The sequence below is a fragment of the Balaenoptera musculus genome, chromosome 3 (genome assembly GCF_009873245.2).
Source record: "Balaenoptera musculus isolate JJ_BM4_2016_0621 chromosome 3, mBalMus1.pri.v3, whole genome shotgun sequence".
Classification (NCBI taxonomy): domain Eukaryota; kingdom Metazoa; phylum Chordata; class Mammalia; order Artiodactyla; family Balaenopteridae; genus Balaenoptera; species Balaenoptera musculus.
Window position 1 is genome coordinate 11,528,305 of NC_045787.1, and position 12,253 is coordinate 11,540,557.

Sequence of the window (12,253 nt, forward strand, 5' to 3'; positions counted from 1 at the left end):
ATGTTAGTAGCACTACCTGTGTTTGAAGGGTTCTCCTCTATAAATCAGTATATTATTTACATCCATTTTGAGCACACCCAAGGGCCCTGTGCTATGTCACTTATTTTTCATCAATCTACCCACAACAAACATTTCCATTCGGTACTGACTCCTATCTTTTTGCTGATGATTTACCTAGGCTCACATAACTCATATAACTCTCACAGCGCCATAAAATAAATGACAGTTTAAAAAGTATTGTTGCCTATCCCAGAAAAACTAAATGTGTGAACAATCATATTTTAAGTCAAAGAAAGAGTTAGCAAGTCTTCTATAGGATAAAATATACTGTTTAATAAATAACATCTCTTAAAATGTTTCAGGGAAAATATGCTCTAACCATAATTCTTAGAAGGATATAACCAATCCATTTGGCTACAATCTTTTTTTGAACAGTGCAGGTCATAAACAAGTAATAATACTCAAGATATTTACTGAGCCAATCTCTACTTTATTCAGGTACCATGGACCCCACGAAATTGCTGTCTTTTGCCGAATCTATCTTAGTAGACGTCCAAGGTAAGTGGAACAAGAGGTAAGTGAAGCCATTTCAGTGAAAATATTAGCTCATAAAAGCAAAACAGATTGCTTCAACACCAGGAAGCAGTTAAAGACCTAAGGACAATGCCACTGTGTTGAAAACTGTCACACCAATTTCCATAGAAACTGTCCATTTTCCAACAAACTGAAAAGAATAAGGTATTACCACAGGATTAGGGAGAAGCTTTTCATGGAAAAGAGTGTTCCTTGAAGCCAAAGATTATTCATTGTTTAACAGAGGGTAGCACTGTCATGAATATCTTGCCTGCCTCAAATGTGTACTTTGGGCAACAAAGAATGTTGTAATGGTAGGGAGTGGGGAACATATCCCTGGATAACATGGTACCAGATTAGGTGGACTTTTTGATGAATAAACTGCTGGGATAGGAATAATTCAAAATAAATTCTCAAGATGATTGAGAATTATGCCAGTCCCTTCATCCCTCAAACCCTTGCTTTGGGAGAAAGAAGGTTTAAATCTTTATCATTACACCTTGTAAAAGTGAAACATGCTTACAATGATTTATACAAGTTGTACCTTGTATCGTGAAGTGGTATAACTAGGGCAGACTTAGAAAGTCATCCAGGCTGATGGTTTCCCTTCTTAGAGATGAGTACATTAAAAAATCAGCATCAAAACACTGTTGCTCTCTAAATAACATTTTCAAACAAGTGATTTTAAAGTCCTTACAGAAGGAGTTCATGTCATTGGGCAGCTTTCACCAACATAACTAACAAAGGGAAATCTTATGAAACTCTGTGTCCTAAAGGAGTACAAGAAATAAATAGCTGTTGAATGCCAAAGTCCCACAAAATCCTGTCCAACCTATGCAAGCCTCAGACTAATCGAAATAAACTAAAAAACTAAAGATAATATAACAATGCCTATCATCTGTTGAGCTATTCTATGTGCCAGGGTTTATATAAGTTGTGCGAATTCTCAATAATCCTATTATGTAGATTTGACTATCCTTGTTTCATAGCTGAGGCAACTGAAGCTTGAAAAGTTTAAACTGCTCAAAACCACTCATCCAGAAGGTGGCAAAGCCACTATTTTCCCTTAGAGTCTTCCCAACTCTAAATCCCATGTTTGTTTTGATCACGCCAAACAGTAACACACTTTACAGTATTTCTGGACACTATGTGCAATGTCATTTCCATAGGGAAATGCATCTCACGCCTGAATTGAGGGTGTCAGGAACAACTTTCCCACAGGAAGCTCCATCAGCTGCAGGACCAGAGTCACTGAGGCCAGAAATCATTTATATACGAAGGACTCACTGAAGAAGGCAACTCCTACACCTACATGCCCATCTAAGGTGATGTCTCACCAGACCATTCATCTTCCATGTGCTCTGATTTAGGAAACTTGGACCAAAAAGAAACCTAAGGGGCAAGGGTTCAACGTTTAGAAACAAGAGAGAGAAAGAGAAAGAGAGATCATCCACAAATCATAATTTCTGAGTCTTCAAGTCTAACTAAATGAGTCTTTATTGCTACCATAAGATACATAGATATAGATATAGTTATAGATGCATAAACATATGTATATGAACATGAATATGCATTTGTGTATGTATAAGTATGACTCTGACCTACATACTCCCATGTGTGCCCTTCTCTACTGCCCCCATTGGGATCCTCTTCAAGTTCCTCTGCAAATCTACTCTCCATGTAGGTGAAGTCAATGAAAATCCACCCCTCCAAAGATAAAGTTGTGCCTTATCTTTAAAGATAAGCCTTTGTTTAGAAAGGTAGAGAAGATAAAACCATTTCGAGCCCAGCATCATTTCCACTGTTCCTTTAAATACTTTTTGTCCAGACATTCAAGAATGTGATAGCAAATGTGTGTTTCCCAGCCTTCCACGGCAGAGGGGACCTGTCTGTGATCAACGCTACAATAGATACAGAGGAAATATCCACGGGATGAGTGGCACGGTCATCTCACCCACTCTGCTCCAGCCGCCCTGGTTGCTTTGCTTTGCCTTCATCATAGGACGCCCTCTTCCACTAGAGGCACTGATGTCACCTCCTCAACCTTCAGCACTTTCTCTAAACGTCCCCAGGACCAACATCCCCTGGTCCTTCAGGTCTTGGCCACCTGCCCATCTCTCGGGAATCCTACCCAATTAGAGATCCCATTAAATATCCCATTAAAAATCTTAAACCTTCCCCACTCCACATACTAAACATTCCCCAACTCCCTTATCCTTCTCCATTTTTCCATGTGCTTACTAGCTCCTCACATACTGCACAATTTACTTACTGTTTATTATGTTTCAAGTGCCTATTCTGTGTCCTGGCATGCAATAGGTTCCCAATAAATATTCATGCAATTAATGAACAAATAAAATATCTCAGACTTCCCTGGTGGCGCAGTGGTTAAGAAACCACCTGCCAATGCAGGGGACACGGGTTCAATCCCTGGTCCAGGAAGATCTCACATGCCGTGGAGCAACTGAGCCCGTGTGCCACAACTACTGAGCCTGCGAGCCACAGCTACTGAAGCCCGCACGCCTAGAGCCCGTGCTTCACAACAAGAGAAGCCACCGCAATGAGAAGCCCGCGCACCGCAACGAAGAGTAGCCCCCGCTCGCCGCAACTAGAGAAAGCCCGTGCGCAGCAACAAAGACCCAACACAGCCAAAAATAAAAAGATTAATTAATTAGTTAATTAATTTTTTTAAATGTTAAAAAAAATCTCACATAAATGCAGTCTTCAATGAAATGCAAGGAAACTGCTATTGCTAAAAAAAAAAAATGCACAAGACCTTCACTATAATTCCTACATCTGCACCTGTGCACAATGCTTTCTATTCTAATATTGACCTTTAATAAGGGTGAGAAACTCTTCATGCTTGACTCGGTTCCTCTGCATGTCAATCTTTAGGGTAAGCAGCAGGGTGAACAGAAATTTGTGCTCCTCGTACAACCCCCGAGCCGTGTACTTATAAACCTCATAGGTCATGTGCTCAATGATATTAGCGATCCTCTTGCTTGTAATTGGGCTCTTGACAGACCTGGAGAAGAGAACATTTCAATCAGGCTTGTCCCACCGTTTTCAATTGTCCCTAAAAGCAACGTCTTTAATGGAAAATAAGTAACTCTGAAGGACCAATTCTTATTTTTTACACATCAAGAGTAAGCCTCCTAAATCTAAAATAACAAGCACTCTCTCCACATGAAATAGCAGAATCCTCCATGTTGTCTGAATCAATTTTACCTGCGGAGTATTATCACTCACAACAATGTCTGGGGAATTTTCTTGTCTAACAGAAACTTGGGGAAACCAAAGGAATCGATCAGTGGATGAATAGTTGGTAGAGCTTTCTCTAAGCATAAAATGACAAATGAGAATGATTTGTTAACACACTGGTAATTACACTCAACTTAAGATTTTAAAAAAAGAAGCAGCTTAGTTGCAAAGGGAAAATAAGTTATCAATGTAATGTCACCGTTCTAACCCACAGATACAGAATTCAGCTTGGCTTCCTGAGTACAGACGTACCTGGCTAAGGAAAGGTCAAACAAGCCAAGAAACTGGCGGAGCGAAGTCTGATACATCTCATTAACCAAGCACATCTCCGTGATGAGGAAGTAGAGGATGCTGCCCCGGGTAGCAACTAAAAGACAAAGAGCAACGTTGCACTTGCTACGAGCGCGGAAAATAAATGACCCAGGCACAGATCAGTCTAAACACTAAATGAAACAAGTTTTATTTGTACGTCTTAGCAATGACTGTCTACCAACAATGGGAGTCTAGAGCAATGTCATCATATATATTTAATTCTTCTTTGTAAGCTTTGAACAAGTAGTCTGCTATTTGGGTTCATTAAATGATACTTTCTGTTTTAGAATCTCTAGATCCCTTATAAATACATTTTATTACACTTTTTCATAGGTAGAAAAGACAAACGGTGGGACAGCATGGGTTGTATTGTAATATCCAGCAAACTGTGTAGGCATTGTTAAGGACCTCATTCTTAAGCTCCATGAGGAAGCCCTGACTAACCTTGGCCTCAAGTTGGTAAACCAAGGCATCGCAAAGATGACACCCCTGACTCTCCACCAGTAGATATTGTTTCAATTATTTTTCCAGAAGGCATGCTAAATTACTAAACGAAATTGAATTCTTTTAGCAGGTTCCCTTTATAACCCATGAACAACACTGATTTGCTGATCTGTGGATAAGGTTGAAGAGTTCCCATGAGACCAGAGAACTACCTGGACTCATGGGAACTCTACAGGACTACAAACAAAATACAGGCTTATTGTTACCAAATGATAAACAACTAGTGAACGGCCCACCAATGCAGCACAAATTCCTCAGACTTCACTAGTTTGCAGTCGGATGTCTTTAATAATTCTCCTCTTTACTTTCCAGTTTAAAAATAAGTTCACCAGGAACCTTAAAAATTTGCCAATAACATGAATTATAAGCACCTAGAAAATTTACACCACTATAAAATTTCTTCATCTCAATTTTACTGAATATTTAAAGAAATGCCACAAAACACAAATGGCCACCCCACGTTGCATAGTCGTTTTCATAACATCCTTACTTCAATTTCTCTAATTCTCATTTCTCGCTTCATTTTCCTGTGACATTCGTCTTTCATTACCAAACTCACCAGGTCTATATTCCTCCCGGGCTGAGTTAATTTGAATTTCTGTCTCAGCTGAAATTTCCAGCTTCTGTGTCACCTCCTCGGCTGTCTTTTTTGTGTTACTCAGCACAAGGATGAGACCCTCATCTTCCACCAGGGACCCCTGGGTACTGGTCAGACGGTAAAGCAAATTATCTTCTAGCTCCTTCATTCTCCTCTTGTTTGCAGTTACAACTTCCATGAGATGAGTTCTTTCCTTCTCCAGTTCCTGTTAATTTGCATAAATATATTTTCTTCTTAATGAACACCTATGGTTTGCCCATTCCTTAAAAAGTTTGCCTATGGGGCTGCTCTCAAGTTCCTGTACTGTGGTTGTCATATTTGACTGCAGGAAATACGGACATCAAAATTAGAGGAGGAGAATTAATGGAGGAAAGAAGAACTGGTGGCAAACAATGTAAAATGTGCTAAAAATATTACCAGTATTAACTATTTACCATCTATTTATTTCCTAAAGTCAACTCATTTTTAAGGGACTTCTGTGATCATGTTTACTCCTGTTTTGAAACTGAAATTTATTTGAAGACAATATATGCGTCTCAGATTAAATACATTTACCTCTGTTTGGTTTCTTGTTTAAAAGAGCTCTATTGTGGTTTGAATGTGCTTATTCTCAACTTGTGTGTTGAAATAGTATCCAACTCTGTGACAAGCAAGTGTCCAAAAGTTAGGCAAGCAAACTGTGCTGCTACTGCAGGTACATTTAAATTGAAAAATCATCTTGACCTGAAAAGAAACGATGCTGTCCTCTCCAAGAGAACGGACGTTCTGAATCCTTCCTAAAAGACCTTTACGGGTAGCTGGGGAGAGAATGGCTTTGGAAGATTATTGCCCTTAATGGCTATTTCTTCCTTTTGGTAGTTTGGAGAGGGAGAGACAGTGAAAGAGAAGGAAAGAAAAGATGGGGACACTCAACAAGCCAAGGGCAGCAGGAAACCCAGAGGCTGCGAGATGCTTCCAGCACCAAGTCAAATTGTACATGAAAGTCAAATTGTTTCATGAGAGACTCTAACTTGAAGTTAATAAAAGATTCAAAAGAGGACCAAAATGTTCATTGCAGCTCTATTTACAATAGCCAGGACATGGAAGCAACCTAAGTGTCCGTCATCGGATGAATGGATAAAGAAGATGTGGCACATATATACAATGGAATATTACTCAGCCATAAAAAGAAATGAAATGGAGGTATTTGTAGGGAGGTGGATGGAGTTAGAGTCTGTCATACAGAGTGAAGTAAGTCAGAAAGAGAAAAACAAATACAGTATGCTAACACATATATATGGAATCTAAGGGGAAAAAAAAAAAAGGTCATGAAGAACCTAGTGGCAAGACGGGAATAAAGACACAGACCTACTAGAGAATGGACTTGAGGATATGGGGAGTGGGAGGGGTGCGATGTGACAGGGTGAGAGAGTGTCATGGACACATATACACTACCAAATGTAAAATAGATAGCTAGTGGGAAGCAGCCGCATAGCACAGGGAGATCAGCTCGGTGCTTTGTGACCACCTAGAGGGGTGGGATAGGGAGGGTGGGAGGGAGGGAGACGCAAGAGGGAAGAGATATGGGAACATATATATATGTATAACTGATTCACTTTGTTATAAAGCAGAAACTAACACACCATTGTAAAGCAATTATACTTCAATAAAGATGTTTAAAAAAAAAAAGGATTCAAAAGAGGAAAAGACAATGAGGAAATAGAATTTAAAATTTGAAGAGAAAGATACGCATTAGCAAGTTTGCTTGAAAAGCTTTCTAAATATAGTGTCCATTGACAAGGTACCTATGCTTACCTGCATTACTAAAGTTACGCACATTTCAGTATAAATACAATATGGGGAAACGAAGGTTAAATGCAGGTGACTTGAACAGGAAAGCACGGTCAGCAGTTCCAGTTGTGCGGGTACCTGGGCATGTGAAACCAAGCTCACACTGCTAGAGCAGCTTCAGAAAGGTAAATACTCAGTTAGGTATTCTGGATATGGCTCAGCAGGTTTTGTAGATTCTACTCCCTATCGAGAAAACTAGAAATCTAAAGTTATATGCAGTGATGAATCACACGAAATCATATAAAACATAATGGGACTATTCATTAATTACGTGATTATTTACTTTCTTTCTAATATAACATATAAATTACTTAATAGTTATGCTCCAAGGATTTTTTGGTTTATTGATACATTCTCCAACTCTTAGTACAATGTTCGATACATAGTAGGCTCTCAGTATTGCCCGGTGAATGATTAAATGCTATAACCCTTTTCAAACTGATAAACTGAAACACATTAGTGTACCAGAAAATCTAGTCATGTCTTAGTTCCAGAAATACAGACATGAAAATTCTCCCTGTGTTAACAAAAACCATGAAGTTAAAAATAAAGGTCATGGTAGCAAAACTGCATGAAGGCAAAAAGCAAAGAGCACTGGCCTCTGCTTTACGTTCCAGCTAGTTAATCACCATTGGTTGAACAGTTATGGTGGGTGGGACCCTACCAGGCTCCCAACTCATGCTCTGAGCACAGTGAGTCAGGTCCGGGAACATTCTAGAAAAAAGAAAAATTCCCTCTTCCAGCAAAACAAAAGCTCAAACTTGCATCAATTCTTAATTCTTTGAGATACAGCAATGCAATTAAGACCTGTTCTTACTGTTTTTGCTTCCATGTGTTATTTGGTTACATTTGAAAGCTTCCTTACTGGTCATTTTATTATTTTTTTTAACATCTTTAGTGGAGTATAATTGCTTTACATTACTGTGTTAGTTGCTGCTGCATAACAAAGTGAATCAGCTATACATATACATATATCCCCATATCCCCTCCCTCTTGCATCTCCTTCCCACCCTCCCTATCCCACCCCTCTAGGTGGACACAAAGCACCGAGCTGACCTCCCTGTGCTATGCAGCTGCTTCCCACTAGCTATCTATTTTACGTTTGGTAGTGTATATATGTCAATGCCACTCTCTCACTTCGTCCCAGCTTGCCCTTCCCCCTCCCGGTGTCCTCAAGTCCATTCTCTACGTCTGCATCTTTATTCCTGTCCTGCCCCTAGGTTCTTCAGAACCATTTTTTTTTCTTTTAGATTCCATATATATGTGTTAGCATCCAGTATTTTTCTCTATCTGACTTACTTCACTCTGTATGACAGACTCTAGGTCCATCCACCTCACTACAAATAACTCAGTTTCTTTTTATGGCTGAGTAATATTCCATTGTATATATGTGCCACATCTTCTTTATCCATTCATCTGTTGATGGACACTTAGGTTGCTTCCATTTCCTGGCTATTGTAAATAGAGCTTCAATGAACATTGTGGTACATGACTCTTTCTGAATTATGGTTTTCTTAGTGTATATGCACAGTAGTGGGATTGCTGGGTCATATGGTAGTTCTATTTTTAGTTTTTTAAGGAACCTCCATATTGTTCTCCATAGTGGCTGTATCAATTTATATTCCCACCAACAGTGCAAGAGAGTTCCCTTTTCTCCACACCCTCTCCAGCATTTATTGTTTGTAGATTTTTTGATGATGGCCATTCTGACCAGTGTGAGGTGGTACCTCATTGTAGTTTTGATTTGCATTTCTCTAATGATTAGTGATGTTGAGCATCCTTTCATGTGTTTGTTGGCAATCTCCTTGCTGGTCATTTTAATTCATTTATTTACTAGATAATAATCTCATATTTGAGATAAGTGACATTTAATGGTTACTATAAAATTCCTTTCCATGGGCAGTTATAATAAATGCACTCACAATATGGTTACACTAGGAAACAAAGTGATAATAAAATTAAATGGAAATAATTCAAATATTTTTTATTGCCATATTCTCAAATTTTACACACTCTTGCCATATTCTTAAATTTTATACACTCTCATTATCATTTCTGAGTTCCTAAAGGTAAGCCTGATAAAAGTGCTCACATGAAGACAGGGAAGGAAAGTAAAGCAGTGAGAAGAGTGAGCATTCTGACATCAGGAAGACACGTTTAAATTCTAACACCCAGGACTTATTAACTGCATGACTTTGGCCATGTTATGCAAGTCTTTAAGCCTCAGTTTCTTCATCTGCAAAATGGACATAAAACAGCTCAGAGAGTGATTGTGAGGATATCATTAGCAAAGAAGCTCAAAACCAGTGACTGGATCATGACAGCTGCTCAGAAGACGTCTCTTCTCTCTATCCCCTCCCTTCATTCATTTCCAGCATGGATTTTTCAGATGCATTGTAATATTTATTTGGAAATGAGTAGTTTGAAAAGTAAAATTATAAGTTGGTATAAAATAAATCACACTTTAGAATTTCACGTATCATTGTAAAAGCATAATAAAGGAGCTGAAAGGGATTTTTTTTAAAGGAGAACTGTCTAATCTTGCACTTACAATGCTAAGGATGCATGCTTTCATGTCTGCTGGAGATGAGAGCATGGGCTATCAAATCCCAAATCTGCACCAAGTCTTACTGAGCCTTCCTGCATAAGCCTTCCTCCATTTTTTCCCAATTACATAGCAATTGCCCTAATCTAGGCTTTAATTATTGCTCGGGGGACCACACTAACCATGACTGGTCCCCCCGCTGATCTTCTGCTCTGCCATCACCCCCTTTTCTGCTCCTTGTCATTGAGGGCTCTCCCTTTACTATTTGGAAAGGTCCAAAATTTTCAACATAGTTTGCAAAACCTGTTACAACCTACATTTCCAATCTCATCTCCACTTGAGAACTACAGGATTGAGACTAAAATTATGCCTCCATGTTGCTTATGAAAACCATTATTAAGAAAATAAACACACTTATTAGTAATACATACAATAAGGTACAAATTATTCCTTTCCTGATTTTAAAGATAGTAAGTAAAAGCTTGAACATTATTGAGTTGATTATGGTCAATTTAATGTCACTGTTAACAACATTAATTAAATAAAATTGGCAATTAAAGAAATGCTTATATTCCCAAAGGATTAAAATAAGGCTAAGGAGTACATTTCCCCCATAGTTTGAAACTGATGAAATAATATACTCTAAAGTAAATACTACAACCTAAAGTAATATTTGGAATTCCAAAAGCAAATTATTCATTAAATAGCACACCAGTGGCCAAACAGTAGAACAGAACAATAGTTATGGGGCAAAGAAAGATACCTCTGAAAGAAAATAGAACAATTGCTATTTGCTTTTCATTTGAGATTTGAAAATGGAAAACCGACTTTGGGATAAGGTTTTAGGCATATTTTCATTTGTATGACAGATTTAAACATATTTCTGTTGAACTACAACTTTAGTTCCATAATATAGTTCTTTTACAAATTAATACGAAGGGGCAAAGTTAATCAAAATAATTTTGTCTATTAGCATTTTTCCCACCAAAGGGATTATCTCTTAGCACACACACACACACACACACACACACACATTTGTGCTATGTATTCTATATATTAAGACCACAACATAAAAATTTTATATAAACTGTGATAATGTGAAAAGTATCCCTGAATTGAATAAGAAAGTACATCAGTGATTCAGTACAACTTCATGAAATGTACTATTGATTAATTACATGATCAAAAGTTAAGTGGCTCAACAAGGATGCAAATGAAAATTAAAATTCTTTGTGTTCATAAACTTCAACTATAACCAAAGTTTTGGAATCAATAAAAAGAAATAGATGAAAGCCTTCCACAGTTCTCATTTTTAACGTATCACCCAGGCTTTATTCCCAAAGATTCTTTCTCTTCTGTACCTTGCACTGGTAATTAAAATGAAAGATTAAACAACTGAACTCAGAAACAGATTTATTTTTTCTCCACCACCAATAACAATGGTGATAACAACGTCTATTTAGTGTCTTCGTTAAGTTATTTCCCATGTCAGTTCCACCAAGTTTAGGTCCTTCCAGCTCCAAAAGAAATAAATCACACACCTGTTTGCTCATCCGAAATTCTGAACAATGATGACCCTTGAGGCTTTGTATTGTGTGGCTAGTAGAAGCTGTTAATTGATATTAATATTTTTCTCCTAATAGTACTCTTTGAGATTCTGTCTTATTCTCTAGGATCAAGGTGAGAGTGACCCGAAGAGACTAGGTTTCTTTAAAGGAAAGTTTCTGGAGGGCTACTGGTTTGTTGCCTATTTAAAATGGTCTTGATACATCACCTTCTGATGACAACAGCAGGCTGTCTAAATATACTCACAGGTACATCAGGTGAACAATTGAATATGACCTTGATGTGAACTTGAACAGCCCATGCATTTAAAAAGGCTGCCTTGAAGCACACAGAAAAGTATAAAGTCAGTTAAAAATCTGCCTTCCTTGTTTTCATATGCTCGGAGGTTTCCCTTTGTCTCTTAAGCAAAAAAACCTGCTCAGGCTGTACAGCTGAGCATTCATGAGACCAGATCCTGCATGATAATAAGGCTCCTCACTGCCTGTATTCCCAGAACACTGGACAGCTGGTGAATTTATGGACTCAAAGAAGAGTAGCCTTTCCCTTGTATCCTAAGTTACTGTTCCAAGCTGCCTTTCACAAGAAGAATCAACAGACCAGTGAAGGCATAACTCATCCTGACTGAAGATGTTCACCATTTGTTTCAATGTTCCCTACATTTAGGGCATTTCTTAGATGCTTTCCAACATCAACTTCCTATCTGTGGGACCTTCCTAGCTTTCAAAAGCCCCCTCCTTGGCCCAATAACATTTCATATTGATATTTTTACCATCACCCAAGATGTGATCATAGTAAGAGAGACTTCATTGTCACTGAAGTCAAAGAAACAGTTTGGACTTAACGTTTTATATCTGTGTCCATAGGCACAGACATAGGCTCTTTTCAACTGAGTCACTAGATGATAAAAAAAAATGCCCTGAAAGCACCAGAGATCAACTCAGACCCACTTGCCACCACCCAGGCTGAAAAGATTCAGCAAAGTGAGCAAATTCAGGAGCACGGTGGGCAGAAAAGATGCTGCAAAAGGAAAAGCTGCTGGCGGAAAGTAGACTACGTAAGATCCA

The 12,253-nt window shown here is 38.4% G+C and overlaps 1 protein-coding gene across 1 annotated transcript in view; it reads right to left on the reverse strand.

The window, feature by feature from the left end:
• Positions 1 to 12,253, reverse strand: part of DNAH5 (dynein axonemal heavy chain 5) — a 213,525-nt gene that overhangs the window by 31,249 nt on the left and 170,023 nt on the right. The window contains exons 66-68 of the mRNA XM_036849308.1: positions 5,210 to 5,453; positions 4,087 to 4,201; positions 3,408 to 3,598 (exon numbers count right to left, since the gene is read on the reverse strand). Of these exons, the coding sequence (XP_036705203.1) occupies positions 3,408 to 3,598; positions 4,087 to 4,201; positions 5,210 to 5,453 (550 nt within the window). The remainder of the gene's footprint in view (positions 1 to 3,407; positions 3,599 to 4,086; positions 4,202 to 5,209; positions 5,454 to 12,253) is intronic.